Source organism: Natrix helvetica (assembly GCF_964273705.1).
Source record: "Natrix helvetica genome assembly, chromosome: 1".
Lineage (NCBI taxonomy): Eukaryota > Metazoa > Chordata > Lepidosauria > Squamata > Natricidae > Natrix > Natrix helvetica.
Window position 1 is genome coordinate 228,698,354 of NC_138548.1, and position 17,832 is coordinate 228,716,185.

Genomic DNA, 17,832 nt, shown 5'->3' on the forward strand with positions numbered 1-17,832 from the left:
AAATAAAACAATGAATTAAAAGCAACATCCTAAAAGAACATAGTGCAATGCACTCACTTCCAATATTGCTAGTGAAAGAATGAAGTACGGTACTAAGCGGCCACCAGGAGCCGAATTCAGCTCAAAACAGCCTTTTAATCACTTTGTGCCTTGAAAACAAAGCAAAACCTCCTGCCTGCCCCCACCCCCCGCCCAGCGACCCGCCGGGAAGAGCCTTCCTCTAATTGGCTTAAGAGGCTCCCGTGACATAGAACACGGCAACGAGCGGGCCTTGGCAGAGCTCTCCTGTCACGTGCTTCCCGAGAGCGTACGCCCCTCCCTCCCAAGCGTCGCGGCGCTCCAAATCCCTCCCCCTTCCCCGCCTCTCGCGCGGTCTTTTCTGGTTTGCCCGATTGTATTTCTCGCGCGGGAATTTCCGATTCGGTTCCTCTTCCCGCTGAATGGCGGATAGGAGCCGTCGGCGGGCGGCTTTCTTGCAGGGAAGATGGCCGTGTTCGCGGCCGCTACCGCTTCGCCGACCGACGGGGTTGCCCAGGTAAACGCTGAGGAGAGGGACGCCAGGCAGAGCAAAGGGAGAAGAGCGGGGACACCCTTCGATCTCCGCGCTTTTGCTCGCCCGAGCGCGGAGGGGGAAAGCGGTTGGGATGCCGAGATCTCTTTGTACCGGCTTTAACCTTTGGACACCTTCTTGCCTTCCCCTTTAATATATGCATGCAACATCTGCCTGTTAATCTGGATTTTAAGGCGGGAATGAAATTGTCTTTTTGCCTGTATTAGCCTGTTGATTTCATGTATCTCCTTTAGCGCGATCCCTCCCAAAACCGAGGATCCTTGGCAGCTGATCCTTGGGCTGTGAAATCCAAGGTTGGAGAGAGGCGGTGTCAAACTCTACTGTTCTTTTGCTAGCTTTCAAAAGGAACTCTTTCTGCCTACTGTCTATATGGAGAGGGTGTCCCAAAGGTGCTTTTTTCAAGAGGCAACTGGACTTTCTGGTCTTTCTGCATACTGTAATTCCCAACCCGGAGGACTCAAGAAGGGCCACCGGGATTTGGCTCCATGGAATTCAAAGACTGTAATAATGTGGTCCTCTTTTTAGGATTGTAGTGTCAGACAAGAAATACCCTGGAAAGTTAATTAAACTAGTTATAGTTGTCAAGATTTCTTCGCACAGTATAGAAATTGTGTTAAGACTTATCCGATGCCTGGTAATGATTCTAGTAGAACCTTGTATTTCCTATTTAAGGGCATTTTCTTATCCGTGATCTGTTTCACTGGTATTAGTTTGTTTGTCAACCCTGGCCATCGATATGATGACAGATGTAGTGGCCAGATTGTGCTCCCATCCATATTTTTGTTTCAATAGGCATGGCTACTTTGTTCTTCTTGAATCATGAAAAAGAAATTAGGAAAGCAATCTGCTGTAATACAAAAGGTAGTCCTCGACTTACAATGGCAGTTGGTATCAGGTTTCCCATTGCTAAGCAAGGCAGTTATTAAGTGATTCCTGCTCAATTTCGTGACTTTTTTTGCCATGGTTGTTGAATGAATCCTTGTAGTCGTTACCGGAATCCAGCTTCTCCCACTGGCTTTGCTTGTCGGATATCAGCTGGGAAGGTCACAAATGATGACTACATGAGCCAGAAATGCTGCAACAGGTGTAAACACATGCCAATTGCCAAATACCCAAATTTTGATCAAATGACTGTGGGGATGCTGCGACAGTAGTAAATGTGAGGACCAGCTGTAAATCACTTTTTTCAGTGCGGTTGTAACTTTGAGTGGGTCACTAAACAAAAGTCAAGGATTATCTACACTATATGTCTGTCCAGTTTTTTCTTCATTTTTGTGCACTGGCATTAATAATTCAGCTGGAAGTTGGCCTAGGTTCTCTAAATTAAAGCCTGAATGTGTTGCCTGTTAAGAAGAAGACATGTCTGAAATAAATAATATGTGCTTTAAGCTGCAAAAAGATGTGATGTTTGCAGCCCCCAAATGTTTTAAAACATCTTTGTGGTCGTGAATCCAAAGCACTGCGCAACACTTAAAAATAATGCCATGCGTTTATGAGTGATATGCTGAAAATCCTTAAAAATAATTCCAAAGTGAATATCACCTTGATGAGGTATTGCATTTGCATTTTATTGTACTTACTTCTACGCTCTTTCTTTCTAGTCATGTACAAAACGGAAGGAAGACAACATTTCTATTAAAGCAATTACCAATTATTTTTCGCCATTGGGGAAAAATGTTGAGAGCGTATTGTCACCACCAAAGTCTAATAATATAATGGATTATTTTAAAAAAACTCCTATAAATGAGAAAGTTCCATCACCTCTACTGGAGCAAGAAAGCAAAGCAAACTTAGTATCGCTGGAAAATTCTTCAAAGCCTCCATCGAAACTTAAGTCGAGAGGAAAGCAGAATAAATTAAATAATAAATTAAAAACTGATAAAATGCCTGAGCCTTTGGTAGAAGTGAATAAGGATAATGATAAAGAAACAGCCAATCCACAAGAAGAAAACTCTAAGGCTAGTTTCATGAGTCACAACGATATTGCATTGATTGACCTCACAAATGGAGAACAGGCATTAAATGTTTGTGGTGAAGGCCTTCTCAATAAAGTTAGCTATAAGAATGAGGAAAGAAAATCTAAAATAGTAAAAAGCAATACAAAAAAATTAAAAAGAAGGAAGCCTAAGAATGAAATGGACTTGTTCGAAAATTCTATCCCTGAGACACAGACAAAGGATTCACATAAAGAAACTAATAAACAAATTGCGTCTCTCACTGAATCAAAAAATAAAACTGTAGTGCTTACTCTGGATCCTGAGGCTAGAGCACCAATGACACCATACAATACTGTCACTGTATCATTTGAAGACTTCTTAAAAAGCCAAGGAGAAGACTTCGAGCAGATTCCAAGAACACAGACACCTGACGATTTTGTTGCCTCGGATAAAACAGACGTTGATCAAGATACTCAAGATTTGCCACTTAAGAAAGTGACTGTCCTCGCCCAAATTCATTCTGTCCCTCCAAAATCTCTCCGGTCCCAGAAAATTGCCTCTATTTTTGTAAACCCCAAAAGGAAAGCCAAAGTAAAAAAGAGTCCAGCTTCCTCAGAAATGGAGTATATTGAACAGGTGACTCAAAAAAGAAAGTCCAATGTGGTGATTGCAGAAGAGGAGTTAGAACTGGCAGTATTAGAAAGTGCAGGTTCAGAGACTGTGAAATCGAAATGCACTGCAGAAGAACGATACCAATTTATGAAAGCTTTTAGGCAGCCAGGAGCAGATGTCATGAAAAATGGAGCTAAAAGGGGACCTAGTAAGCCGAAAGATGTTGAAGAAAAACTAGCAAGCCACAAATTAGAAGGGGAAGAATGCGAAGATGAGTCTAACCAAAAACCTGCAAATAATGCATTGATGGCTTATGGTAGTGGCATTGCCCATGACGTTATGAAAAAATGTGATAGCACCAGAGTAAGAAATAAATCCAAAAAGCGGAAGGGCATAGTGGAAGCAAAAGAGAAGGATTTCGATATTAATGATAACCAGAATAATAATGCCCATGGGCCAATTAATAGGACAACACCAACTGAGAAAGAAAAAGAATTTTCTCAAAAAAGTAAGAGATTGAGAAGACATTGTCGGCAAAAGAGAAGCCAGAGTACACCAGAAAAAGCCATGGTTTCACAGCCTGTTACTGAAAATCCACCAGATGCTTGCCCTCTGCAGACTTCGACTCCTAAAACAAAGCGATCCTTTAAAAATGACTTGTATACAGCTGAAGTGATAACTGAGCCCTTTGATTCAAACAGCCCAATAAGGTAATGTTATTTTTACATATTAATAGAATAGAATAGAATAGAATAGAATAGAATAGAATAACAGAGTTGGAAGGAACCTTGGAGGTCTTCTAGTCCAACCCCCTGCCTAAACAGGAAACCCTATAGCATTTCAGACAAATGGTTATCCAACATCTTTAAAACTTCCAGTGTTGGAGCATTCACAACTTTTGGAGGAAAGTTGTTCCACTGATTAATTGTTCCAACTGTGAGGAAATTTCTCCTCAGTTCTAAGTTGCTTCTCTCCTTGATTAGTTTCCACCCATTGCTTCTTGTTCTACCCTCAGGTGCCTTGGAGAATAGCTTGACTCCCTCTTCTTTGTGGCAGCCCCTGAGATATTGGAACACTGCTATGATATCTCCCCTGGTCCTTCTTTTCATTAAACTAAACATACCCAATTCCTTCAACCATTCCTCATAGGTTTTGGCCTCCAGTCCCCTAATCCCCTAATATATATATATTTTATTTATTTCTAATAAATAAATTTTATTAGATAATATTTTGAGACTAAAAGTAATGAATGTTACATAATTTTGTCTGGAAATAGAAACTTATCAGGGTTTCAAAACATACTAAAGTTGCATTTCTTTAAAAAGTTTAACATTATGGAGTGGGTTTTTTTTTTTTTTTTATACAGGATGAAGTTCACCCGAATTAATACCTCAGACAGATCTACGCATCAGAATGTAAAGGTATGATAAATCTGAATGAAATTAACCCTTGAAGCATCATTGTAAAAAATTAAGGTTAGATAGCTGGATTTAAAATGTGAAAATGACCTTTGAATGATGTATGAAAATTAAGCCTCTTAAACCCATGAAAAATATAAGGTTTGCACAGGCTTATTTTCACACTTCATGGAAAATATTTACACTAAGCTAAGTTTCCCATTCTTATGATCATGTAACTTAAATTTTCAATTACATGCATTATCTTGCGGTCAAATAATATACTTAGAGAATGAATGGGCAGAGTAATGAAAGCAAATTTGAGGCATTTACTGATCTTGCTGCACTTAGACATTTTGCAAATGAGTATACTGGCTCTTTCAGTAGAATGGTTGGAAATTTGTATATGTATGTACTATATAAGAAGCACCTGAGTATAAGATGCACCAAGATTTTGAAGAGGCAAATTAAAAAAAAAAAGGTTTTGCACTCTGCAGACCTCCCAAAAACAGCCTGTTTTTCGTGAAAACGGGCCTGGTTTATTTTTTTTTCAAAAAAAGAGTATGAATCGTCTTTAGGAGGCTTGTAGAGTGCTCCTGGGCGGTAGGGGGCGGCAAAAACGAGCAAAAATCAACCCGTTTTTCACAAAAACTGGCCTTTTTTTCTTAAAAAAAGGGCATGCATAGCCTTTAGGAGGCTTATAGAGTGCTCCTGAGAGCTGGAAGAGCAAAATTGAGCAAAAAATGGCCCATTGTTCGCTAATTTCTGCCCTCCCCCGCCCCCAGGAGCAGTCTGAAAGCCTCCTAAAGGCTATGCAAGGCCATTTTGGTGAAGGGGGTGGATTTTCTGGAGCCAAAAAAAATTGCTGTATTCGGGGTATAAGGCGCACCCAGATTTCCACCCTCTTTTTTGAGGGAATAAGCTGCGACTTATACTCTAAAAAATACGGTGTGTGCAATGTACACATTTGTTATAACTCTCTAATTATTTTCCTGTTTTACATCATATCAGAGGTCTACTTAATATGTGGTATTAAAACTGTTCATTATAGTCAGAGGTATCTTATAGGAAGGAAAAACACAGTTAGGAAAGGGTGCATGTATTTCAGCTCACAGCCGTTAATTATTTTTCATTTTTGTGGTAGATGAATTCAACTTCTAGTAATATTTTCAAAGCAAAGAAATTGGTTGAGAAAGCAAAGGCTGTACAGCATAATCGAATATCAAGAACCATGGAAGAAGCATTCCACATATCTTTAAGACGCTCTTCCAGACAACGGGCTCTTGCTGAAAAGAAACATTTAGAAAAGATAGAAGTAAGTCTGTTGAGATCACTGATTTATGTAATCATAATTTTGCTGTTGAAATTAACTGAAATGTTTCCTGTTGAGTTTGAAATAACTTAATAAACTTGGCTTTGATTTACATGTTTCATTTTACATTCATTTGAAGTTTAATTATAGCAAAAAAAGAAAAGCAATAGAAACTTTACAACCAGCCCAAGTGTTTTCTAAGTTATAATGAGTAGATTTGGAGAGCACAATAACATGAAAGCATGCCATATATTATTTTTTCCCTATATTATTGTGTTACTGTAAATCTTGATACATTATTTCAATACAGTATACTTACATTCTTAATATTCTATTATTTAGGTACCTTAGAGTATTGAACATAGAGAAGAAGAAAGAAAAACTAGATATCCTATCAATATAAGTTACCGCTTAGGACATTGATGTTACCAGCATTATGATTATTTAGCTTTTTCATTCAAAACTAAGTATAACATTGGAAATAAGGAGAAGAAGGAAGAGCACTTATTAAGATATTTGTTCTGTACAAAAGGTTTCAATTTTAAGCTTATTTTTTGGATGTTTGCTCTTACTTAGTGGCTTCTTTCTTAGTGGCAGTTAGAAACCAGCTGTCCTATTGTTTGTTTTGGGCTTACTGAGTCATCTGCAAGGATCTTCTTTGGTCCTCTAACCAGAGAGCATCCCTTTCATTCATTGTAGATTTGTTATGGGAATAGCATCTGTTACTTAGGCCTAGAACTGCTTGAAGAGAACATGATAAAACTGAGCCATATGTTCATGATAAATCATGTTTGTAATAATTTGCTACATTTATTATATATGCCAGGGTGGTGCACTGGTTAGAATGCAGTATTGCAGGTTAATTCCGTTCACTGCTAGGAATTTGATCCTGGCAGGACTCAAGGTTGACTCAACTTTTCATCCTTCCAAGATTGGTAAAATGAGGATCCTGATTGTTGGGGAAAATATTCTGACTTTGTAAATTACTTAGAGACAGTTGTAAAGAACTGTGAAGTGGTATATTGGCCATGGAGCTATAATATGCCCTGAGCTCCATGGACTTACTAACATTGCATGAAATATAAAGGCATATTAATTTACCAGAGAATTTATGCATCAAAGGTTAGAAAATTTCAACAATTATTGGGGGGAAAAACAAGGGAGCAAGTTGATGAAGTATGCACCTACACATCACCAACAGGCAATCAAAGATTCCTCCAGTCTTTGAGTGGTAATAATAATTTGTTAATATTTGTTTTTATGCAGAACTCCCAGGCTCTGGATTCAGGCACTGTTTCAGACCACATAGAAAATCCCAAAAAACTCCAAAGTGTAAATGATGTATTGGGGAAAAGGACCAAATTTGTGAAGGCAACTAAGACATCAAATGGTAATAAATGTTACTTATCTATATATATATAAAAGTAAAATACCACTCACGAAATTTCCGAACCGTAAAGCCTACAAACTTGAAATTTGGCACGTATGTTCCTCTTGGCTTCTAGATGCTCGCTAAGAAGGGATTTTTCAAAATGACCATCAGATCATCAGTATTTCTTTTATTATTATTAACACACTCTGATGCTAAGGAGTTAGACGTTCTACTCCCCCTCCCCACCTGAAAAGAACTCTGTTCCAACTGCCGCTTGGGCGTGGATGTGGCCAGCGCGTGACTCATCCGGCCTGTGGGCTGGCAGTTTAGACATTCTACTCCCCCTCCCTACCTGAAAAATACTCTGATGGTGTTAGACTGAGGGAGAGAAGGGGATAAGATAGGAGAGGCCTCTGTGGGGCAAGCCTGAGAGAGAGAAGGGAAGGGAGAGGAGCCTGATCACATAGTTTTGTAATGGAGCACAGGTATCCAGCTAGTTTACAATATGTTCAGTGACTACAACAGAGACAAACAAAGTGAGATCTGTGATTATAAACCCTGTCCCTTTGTAATTGTGTAAATAACAGCCATAAATTTGCTGGCTAAGATAGAGCCATAATTAAAAAGAGAAAAATAGGGGAGCTTTGTCACTGTGTAAAATTGTGTAATAGTGCCTGGAAAGATTCATAAAAATGAATGATTCATTAAGAGATTTTCATTTCTCTTATGTTGTTTCATTACTAGAGTAAGACTAAAGTGTTGCCTATACATAATTTAATAGTAATTCAGCAATATGTTTTCTTTAAAGGGAAGGAGAAAATGTCTTTGGCAATTAGGAAAAAAACCAAAAAATCTACAGATGCTGCAGTTATTGTTATCAAATCCAGGTCAGTCCATTATCATTACGTGGATATAACGATATAACTATGGGCGTTACTCTGTCTCTAAATTAAATTGAAAATTGCATTTTGCTAGTATTTATTTGTTGAGCCTGAAGCCTCTTGATTCAAAAATGTGTAGCTTCAGTTAGTGCTCAGACACACATTTGATAGAAGCATGTTTGCAAATCATGTTCAACTTGGAAAAAGGATGTGTTGTACGTATGTATACACTGATGGTGTTACTTAGCTGGGTAACGTCTGCAAGCAAATAACCAAGTTCGGAAAGAACTCCATGGTTCAACCCTCAAGTTACATATATTCTCTTCTATTGGTCTCTCTTTAGTTCTTTCATCATCCAAAGGTCTTTAGTAAACCTAGATGCCCCTTGGGAACAACTATTATTGAGATGCCATTCAGGCAATCTTATTCAATATCTTTGTACTCTGTATATTAAAGAATTGAATAAGGTGCACAGTAAATTGCCCACCTCCATTCATCTCTGAACGTCCTAAACAGCCTATAGGCCCATAGCCTCTATCTGAATTGGTCTCCCATTCTTGTAGAAGACAATTATATCAACAAACTGCAAATTGCTCAGAAAATGATCTGACTGTAACAATGGGCTGACCATTGAGGACCATAAGAGGACCACAGCAGTGTCCTCTTATCTTTGAATAACGATCCATCTATTTCAAGATGCATCAAGAACATCTTTTTTTAAAATAGTGTTTACTGAATTTTCTAACATTTAAAAGACAAAACACAAATTTATACTTGTAACAGGTTTTCCATATCACTATCCATATCTTTCGTAACAATCTTATTTACAAAAAAACTCTATCTCTATGTCATTATCGTAAGTTATATGCTTATTTAAATACACTCTGTATATTATACTTTTACTGTTTGTACCTTAAGTTATACGTTTACTCTCAAGGAATACCATCTATTCCAAATTTGATAGTACTCGGTTTCTTCCCTCTCCTTCATTTCCATAGACAGTCTATCCATTTCTGCACATTCATAGATTTTCCTTCTTGTAATTGGGTCTGGGGGAGTATCTGTTTGTTTCCAATTCTGTGCTAAAACGATTCTGCTTGCGGTTAATATGTGTAGCGTTATGTATTGTACTTTTTTCTCCATTTTCCCATCAAAGATTCCCAGGAGGAACAATTCCAGCTTCAACTCTATCCTCTGCTCAGTTATCTCTTCGAGCCACTTTCTTATCTTACACCAATATTTTCTAACGTTGGGGCAGCTCCACAACATGTGGTAGAACGTTCCTTGCTTTTTTTAATATGCAACTGCCTGCCAATGTGTATTAAGATTTAGTACAGTGGTCCCCTACCTTTCCGGCTCTATGAACTGGGAGAGCTTCGCACACTCGCCTGCCGCTTACACAGCCTGGTTTCCAAGGGGCCGTGGCCCAACACCAGGTTGCAGACCAAGGGTTGGGGACCTCTGAATAGAATACCAGAGGCAGCCCCATGGAAGTTATGAAACCCCGAGCTTATCCATATTCAGCACGATTGAAGTCCCCCAGGTTTAGAAGACCGCAAGACTCCAAGTATCAAAGTCTCCAATGTCTGAAAGCCCACAAGACTCCAAAGTCCCCCAGGTATAGAAGCCCAAATACTCCAATAGAGTATTTCAGAAAGAACTAGTGTCAGACAGCAGGCTGGTCAGAATTACAGAATAATAACAGAATAACACGCACCTACAGGGAACCTGGAAATTCAGGAATTGTGCCTTCCGGTTTGTCCGTAGTTCTGTTTTTCGCCCTCCGGAGCCTTCAGTGAAGCTTCCTGAAGGCTCCGGAGGGCGAAAAACGGCCTCAAAAGAAGGCCGAAGTCAGTTGGCTAGTGTGCGCATGCGCGCTGGCCAGCTAACAGGGCATCTCCTCGCGTTCCCTAACAAATGGCTCTGCCTGCCATCTGTGGCATTCGTATCATAGGTTTGCATCACAGCCCTATACCATTCTAGACTAGTGGCTGACCATAGGATGCTGGAAACAGTTGTAAATGCAGGTGCATTTGTAAGCACCTGAAATGTGAACACATGACTGGGGAACGGCCTATCACAACTTCAGTCATAAGTACTTTTTGGGAAGACTTATAACTTTGGTTGCTAAGGGAGCAATTATAAATTGAGGACTAACTATGGTCTACTTGACCTCACGTTTGCCTTGCTAATAGGGAATATTTGAAACTCCCTTTTGGTTATACATTGCAGGGGGAGGTCATTTTTGTTTTCAAAAAACTTTTTTTTTTACTGATCTCATTGAATATTCTTAGTAAGCTTCTTCGGATCTTTACAAAAAAGCATTGCTGTAATCAGTTGCTGTGTACTGAAGCTATTTTTGGTTGTCATTTTCATTAGTGAAGATGAATCTGAAAACTCGCAAGATTACACAGAGTTCAAAGCAAAACGTGATTTTTTAATGAGCGGTTTGCCAGAATCTTTAAAGAAAAAGATTGCAAAAAAAGCAGCGGTGTTGGAAGCATATTCGGCTGCTAATTCGTGTTTTCAAAAAGTGATCCATGTTCAGCAGAAGGACAGTGGTGAGTGCTGATCTGTTGGAAGTTTTTCTAATAAATATTAAGTTATTGAATGTTTTCACTTCAAGGGGTAGTTTATGGACACATTTAATACATTAAATGTTCTTATTTGATTATGTAATTATTTTGTGTTTATGGAAGTATTTTACATCAGAATCTTAGCACTTTGGAGGAATAAGACACCAGATATTAAGAAAACATAGCCAAAGAAGAGACTAGAAATATAAAAGTAGGTTGTATAGGGGTGAAAACTACTAAGTGCGCAGTAATGTTGCATCTATGTTATTAGGCAAGCCAACCAATGAGTTTTTGCTTAGAGAACTTAATAGTCAGGTGTTTATTTTGTGCTTAAGTTCATTTCATTAGAGTGATTCTTTTTATACAATATTGATTTCTGCAGTACTTTGTCTAGCTTTCCCCCGAGACACTTGTAAATTATCAATGATGAATGAATATTGCCCCATCATTTGATTTTCCTATAATTTCTATTCAAGAATAACTTTCTAAAAAGTTGTTAATTGAATTTTTATTCTTTTGTAGGATGCTTGATGTGGAGATTGGCACCACCGTCTTGTCCCTTCTTTACTAGACTTAAGGACGTGAATTCTGAAGTAACTGATGTGGCAAAACTTACTCTTTCCCTGGGCGAACTCTCAGTTTTAGCTACGCAACTTAATAGCAATGATTCTGCAGTTGTGGTGGTTAGTATTTTATCATCATTTTTATGACCATTTTGAGTAAACATTGCGACACTTAAAACACAAAATAGAGATCCAGGATTCTCACTGTTGTTTGCAAATCACATGCTAGTGCAGCTGCCTGATTGCTCTCCCAGTGGTGGGAACAGTTTTCATAACCATAGGAATTCAGCAAGAAAGTTTAATGACTTTTGATTTGCCTTTTTTTATGAGCCAGGAATTATAAGCTAAGTTAGTCCTTGTCTTTAGGTTCTTACTTACTTAAATTATTGTGGATTTTACATTTTAGAAGTGTCTTACTGGGGTTTAGGGAAGTTTTGGTAGAATTATATATGTGATTTTACTGACATAAGAACAATATTACATGGAATGGCATTTATTAAATTAAGGTAAAATAACTTTCATTGTCATTTATCTGTATACACATCAGCACACACATTAAAATGAAATTCCAATGCCTGACTCTTGAAAGAAGGAACGCCACCCACTGAACAATGTCACCAATCCAAGGATACCAACACTAATAATATAACAGCAGCAGCACCAAAAATTAAATTTATATGTTGCCTAACTCTTAATGACTGTTGGGCAGCTTACAATTGCTAAATCGTTTAAAAACAAATAATAGTATAAAAAAGACAAAAACAGCACAAGATCAAAGATAGCAAAAGAAAATACAGAGGAAGGAAGGAAAGAAGGAAGGAAAATATCAGTCATTCCTCTCCAAAGGATTACATTTAACCAAGAATGATGAATCAAAATTCATAGGAATCACGACTTAAAATTGTATATGAATAATGCATGTGGACAAATTTTATGTGAATTTTTTTTATTGTTGAAGTGAATTTTATTACCCCATATACTACATAGTTTCTAGAGATATTGTGTTCTTTTCAAACAATCATTAATTACCAGAAATATTCAGTATGCAAGCAATAAATGTTTTTTTTTAATTTGCAGCCATCTGGATGGCGACCAGTGTTTTCCAAAATGCAGAGGGATGTTTTGTTGGAAGAGATTCAATCTTTCAATGCTCAGTTTCCAGTGAAACCATTTTTTGATCTACTTTGGAAAAAACAATGTCCTCCTGAAAACAATAAACAAGGTTGGCAGTATGTGTAATTAAAGTTATTGTGTAGATAATGCAAAATATATGGATTTACTGAGAAGTAAAATATTTAATTGAGGGAAATATATTCTCCAGAAAAATTGATGTTAGTCTGTCCTGGGGGATTTACCTAATTCTCAATAGATTCACTTTGAGAGCACAGATAGCTGGAAGAGAACGTTAAAATATGCACAGAACTATACAATATTTAAGACTATAGTCCTATTATCTTTTGGATATGTTAAATATTGATGCTAGAAATGCACAGAGATATGACATCTTGCTTTTTTTCTCTCCCTAAAACCAGTAAATAAATGTGAATCTGTTAATTCTGAAACAATCACAGTTGAAGTGCAGAAAGAAGGCAAACGGAAACGAAAAACTGGAGATCGCAAATGCAAAAGAAAGAGCCGGAAGGAAAAATCAGAGCTTGAATTATCAAAAAGCCCTTCCCAGATACCAGGTACGAAACCAACCGGTGAAGAAAATAGCCTCATAATTGATATGGATAAGGTGAAAGAATCTGAGATGAAAATAACAGAAGATTCTCAGTCTGGATCAAAGATCACCTGTCTTTCTGGTAACTGGCTTTACTCTGAATGCTTTAGAAAATAGAATAGAATAGAAAGAATAGAATGGAATTCTTTATTGGCCAAGAATGATAGTAATAGGGTATAAATAAGCAATCAAATCATACTAGGAAATAATATCAATATAAATCGTAAGGATACAAGCAACAAAGTTACAGTCATACAGTCATAAGTGGGAGGAGATGGGTGATAGGAACGATGAGAAGACTAATATAGTAATAGTGATGCAGACTTAGTAAATAGTTTGACAGTGTTGAGGGAATTATTTGTTTAGCAGAGTGATGGCGTTTGGGGAAAAAACTGTCCTTGTGTCTAGTTGTCTTGGTGTGCAGTGCTCTATAGCGTCGTTTTGTGGGTAGGAGTTGAAACAATTTATGTCCAGGATGTGAGGGGTCTGTAAATATTTTCACGGCCCTCTTTTGGACTCGTGCAGTGCCTCAATGGAAGGCAGGTTGGCAGTAATTGTTCTTTCTGCAGTCTGATTATCCTCTGATGTCTGTGTCTGCCTTGTTGGGTTGCAGAGCCAAACCAGATAGTTATAAAGGTGCAGATGACAGACTCAGACCCCTGTGTAATTCATAAAGCTAGAACTTCCCTTGTTTTTTTTTTCAGCAACAAATATATTACATATAGTCCTTGACTTAGGACCATAATTGACCCCAAAATGCCCATTGTTGAACAAGATAGCTTTTAAGTCAATTTTGCCCCATTGTATGACTTTTCTTGCCATAGTTGTTAAGTGAATCATTGCAGTTGTGATTGTTAAGTGAATCCGGCTTCCTCATTGACTTGGTTTGTCAGAGCTGATCATGTGACCCTGGGGCACATCAATATATGCCAGTTGCCAAGTGTCTGAATTTTGATCACCTGACCATGGGGATGCTGCAGTGATCATAAGGGTAAAAAGCGGTCCTAAGTCACTTTTTTCCAGTGCCCTTGTAACTTTAATGGTCACTAAATGAATGGCTGTAAGTCGAGGACTGCTTGAATAGAAACTTCATTATTGAAGAGATTGATGAGACCTAAATTGGCTAATGCACTGCATGCTCAAGAGAATTGTAATGGGAAAGTATAAAATGCAAACTAGGAAGATAATTAACAATCAATTCCCAGACATTCCTTCTGCTACAGCAGTATAATGTTGAATCCACGATGCTGCCATTTTAATTATTTATTTAGTTATAAATCTTAAGCAACTTTAAATTGTACTATCTCAGTTAATCTACACTTTCAATAATGTATGAATTTAGATTAATCAAACTTGTCCTTTTCTCTGAAAACCTCTTGTTAATATTCACTATTTCTTATTGAAAGAAGCAAATCGCTATCCGTTTCATGAATCTGGTTTGTTTAAAGTGATAACTAAAATTAACTGCCGTTTTAGATTCAGAGATTAAACTTTGATTAATTGAAGACAGAATGAAACTTCAAGCCGTGACGCTTGGTATAATAATAATAATAATAATAATATTGAATTTATTAGCCGCTCCCTTTCCAGGCAGGACTCGGGGCGGCGTACACTAAAGACATATAAAAACATAACACATGTGTACAAACACATAAACATACATATATACGAAGACATACATGTACGGAGGAGGTAATAAATTGCAACATTTAGACAATTAAAACCATTTACATACCCCAATAATAAAACCCAATATACAATAAAAAATTTAAAATTTAAAAAACAGTCGGGGAAAACGAAAAAATTACGGTTGAGCCAGGCCAGATAGTTGAAAAAGGTGGGTCTTCAACTGTACACGGAAGGAGCGGAGATCGGAAATAATCCTGATGTCACGGGGGAGGTCATTCCACAGGGCTGGGCCCATCACAGAGAAGGCTCTGCTCCTGGGTGTCGCCCCCCGACACTGTTTGGTGGACGGCACCCGGAGAAGTCCCTCTCTGTGTGAGCGAATTGGTCGTAGGGATGTGTGGGGCAGGATGCGATCCTGCATGTAACTAGGTCCTGAGCCATGAAGCGCTTTAAAGATCATAATCAAAACCTTGAAACGCACTCGGAAGACCACAGGAAGCCAGTGCAGCTCGCGCAGGAGAGGTGTTACAGGGGAGTATCTAGTCCTCCCCATAATCACCCGCGTGGCCGCGTTCTGGACCAACTGTAGTCTCCGAGTGCATCTCAAGGGAAGCCCCATGTAGAGAGCATTGCAGTAGTCCAGGCGAGACTTGTTGGAGCGACGATATATTAACTTTAATGATTAGAATTCAAACCTTTACTTGAGCTAGAGAAGTGCTAGGTTTTGATATAATAAATGCATGAGGCATCTTAAAACGAGTAACTTTATTTTCACGCCTACAGACTTTGCAGGTGAAGATACGCTTTGGACCGAAAAATACCAGCCACAAAACTCCAGTGAACTTATAGGCAACATCGAAGCAATTAAAAAACTACATAGGTCAGAAATCACTTTTTAAAAAAATATTTATAAATGATTGTCAGCCCTTCGAGGTGGTCAAGGCAAGAAACCAATGCAATGAGTACTAACGCTACTCTTACTTTCTATTTGTCATAACAGACTCTTGCAAGTCTGAGAGCCCATCTCTCCCCACTTGCCTTTCCTTTTCGGGGAGGGTTTCTCTTGAGAGGTTTACCACTCTTCCATGCTTTCTGTTGACAGAAGTTGCTATTCAGAGCATTGTATTGGCTATGGTTCTTTCTCCTCCTGCCTCAAGGATATTCCCCCAAGCAAATACAATAGTTCCGTGATGGCGAACCTATGGCATGCGTGCCTAAAGTGGCACGCAGAGCCATGTCACCTGGCACGCGTGGCTTTGTCTGTTCCTTTTCTGGGTTTCTGGCGCGCATGCTCACACGATGATCAGCTGGCCTTCCTGCGTGTCGCAGTGGCGGAAACTGGAAGAGCTCACTTTCCATTCTCCAGCATGAGCATGTATGCTGGCCAGCTGATTGTCATACGTGCATACGCACAAGTAACTGGAAGACATGCCCCCTGGGAAGCAGCCCTGACGAGCATACCTGCGCGCCCTCAGTGCCGAAAAGATTTGCCATCACTGCAATAGTTGTTACACCTGGTTCTCTCACTGTATCATTTATCTATCAATATCCATCTACCCATACAGCCTTTTAGAAACTGGAGGGTTTAAAATAAGAATGTATGTCGTACCCTCAACCTATGACCACAATTGAGCCCAAGATTTATGTTGCTAAGTGAAAAATTTGTTAAGTGAGTTTTGCCCCATTTTACAACTTTTCTTGCCACATTTGTTAAGGGAATCGCTGCAGTTGTTTAAATTAAACCTGGTTTCCACATTGACTTTGCTTGTCAGAAGTTCGCAGAAGGGGATCACATGATCCTGGGACACTGCAACCGTCATAAATATGAGTCAGCTGCTAAAGTGTCCAGATTTTGGTCACATAACCATGGGGAAGCGGCAATGGTCTTAAGTGTGAAAAATGGACATAAGTCACTTTTTCCAGTGTCATTGTAACTTCGAACGGTCACTAAACGAACTATTGCAAGTGGAGGACTGACTACCCGTATTGCTGGGATGATAATGAATGTGGCATTCTCTTTATTTTTATTAGATGGCTGGGTGAATGGAAGAGAAAAGCCAGTTGGGAAGAAAACAGAACACAAAAAGAAAAGAAGAATGGCAGCAAAGATGGTATATTAGAAACTTTCCCCATTCTTTAAAATAAAATGTATCAGGCTTTCTGTAATTGTTAATGCGAGCTATAGCAAGAGCCTAGTAGGGGTATACGTTTTGTGTAAAAGATTGATGCTTAATTTGATCTGAGGAGGGTGTTGTTTCCCTCTTACCTTTTGTTTTTTCTCATGGAATGTTAGGACATACATTATGAAATGAATATGGATAATGTACCCAAGAATTAAAAAACGGTCCAGGTTTACATGCTCGAGTTAAAGACTGATTTTTATTGTCTGTGCCGTTCTGTAACTGGACAGATTCCTCGGAGCATCTGGACTTTGTAGACGACACATCAGTCAGCGATGAAGAGAACGTTTTGTGCAACACCATGTTGCTTATTGGACCCCCGGGGATAGGGAAGACGGCAGCCGTCTACGCTTGCGCACAGGAACTTGGCTTCAAGGTTTGTACTAGTGGCAAATAGAGAGGAGGGGTGTTACGTCGTTGTGTTATGAACTTATCTGTTCTTTACCATTACCTTGCAGATATTTGAAGTGAATGCTTCTTGCCAGCGCAGCGGAAGGCAGATTCTCTCACAATTAAAAGAAGCTACTCAGTCTCACCAGGTGAACAAACAAGGTGTACATGCTCATAAGCCGTGCTTCTTTAACCATTACAGCAGCACTAAGTCTCCAAGTAAGATATTTCTTCTTCTTCTTTTTTTGCATAGTCATTAAAAGGAAAGGATGGCGCAATTACAATTGTTATTTGACATAAATAAAACTGCGTTATAGCTGTATATTTAGAGAGGGACAATTTCAGTCTTACCTGATCAATTACTATTTATCTCTGTTGCACTACACCAGGGGTGTCAAACTCAAAGCCAGGAGGCCGGATCTGGCCCGGCTTACGGGGCCACCCTGGAAACAATGAAGAACTGGCCCTCAGTGCTTCTGCCAGCAAAAATGGGCTCCCGAGCTCTGTTTTCACTGGCAGTGGTTTGTAGGAGGCTGTGGCAGCCGAAAACAGAGCTATTTATAAATAGCTCAAGGCAGGGAACATACCTATACCCCTTCCTCCTCCTCCAACAACAACCCTGTGAGGCGATGACAGAGAGAGGGACTTCCCCAAATCACCCAGTTAACTTTCATGCCTAAGGCAAGACT

The 17,832-nt window shown here is 38.9% G+C and overlaps 1 protein-coding gene across 2 annotated transcripts in view; it reads left to right on the top strand.

Moving 5' to 3' along the window:
• Positions 1–349: 349 nt before the first annotated feature.
• The window catches only part of ATAD5 (ATPase family AAA domain containing 5), a 33,988-nt gene continuing 16,505 nt past the window's right edge, over positions 350–17,832 (top strand). Inside the window, exons 1-14 of one of the 2 annotated variants that reach the window (XM_081933134.1) lie at positions 350–535; positions 2,173–3,830; positions 4,487–4,541; positions 5,662–5,832; positions 7,096–7,219; positions 8,010–8,088; positions 10,462–10,643; positions 11,181–11,341; positions 12,299–12,443; positions 12,754–13,026; positions 15,357–15,453; positions 16,605–16,684; positions 16,984–17,129; positions 17,212–17,362. In XM_081933134.1, coding sequence (XP_081789260.1) covers positions 485–535; positions 2,173–3,830; positions 4,487–4,541; positions 5,662–5,832; positions 7,096–7,219; positions 8,010–8,088; positions 10,462–10,643; positions 11,181–11,341; positions 12,299–12,443; positions 12,754–13,026; positions 15,357–15,453; positions 16,605–16,684; positions 16,984–17,129; positions 17,212–17,362 — 3,373 coding nt within the window. In that variant the 5' untranslated portion in view covers positions 350–484. The remainder of the gene's footprint in view (positions 536–2,172; positions 3,831–4,486; positions 4,542–5,661; positions 5,833–7,095; positions 7,220–8,009; positions 8,089–10,461; positions 10,644–11,180; positions 11,342–12,298; positions 12,444–12,753; positions 13,027–15,356; positions 15,454–16,604; positions 16,685–16,983; positions 17,130–17,211; positions 17,363–17,832) is intronic. The other variant, XM_081933135.1, reaches the window with a different exon arrangement.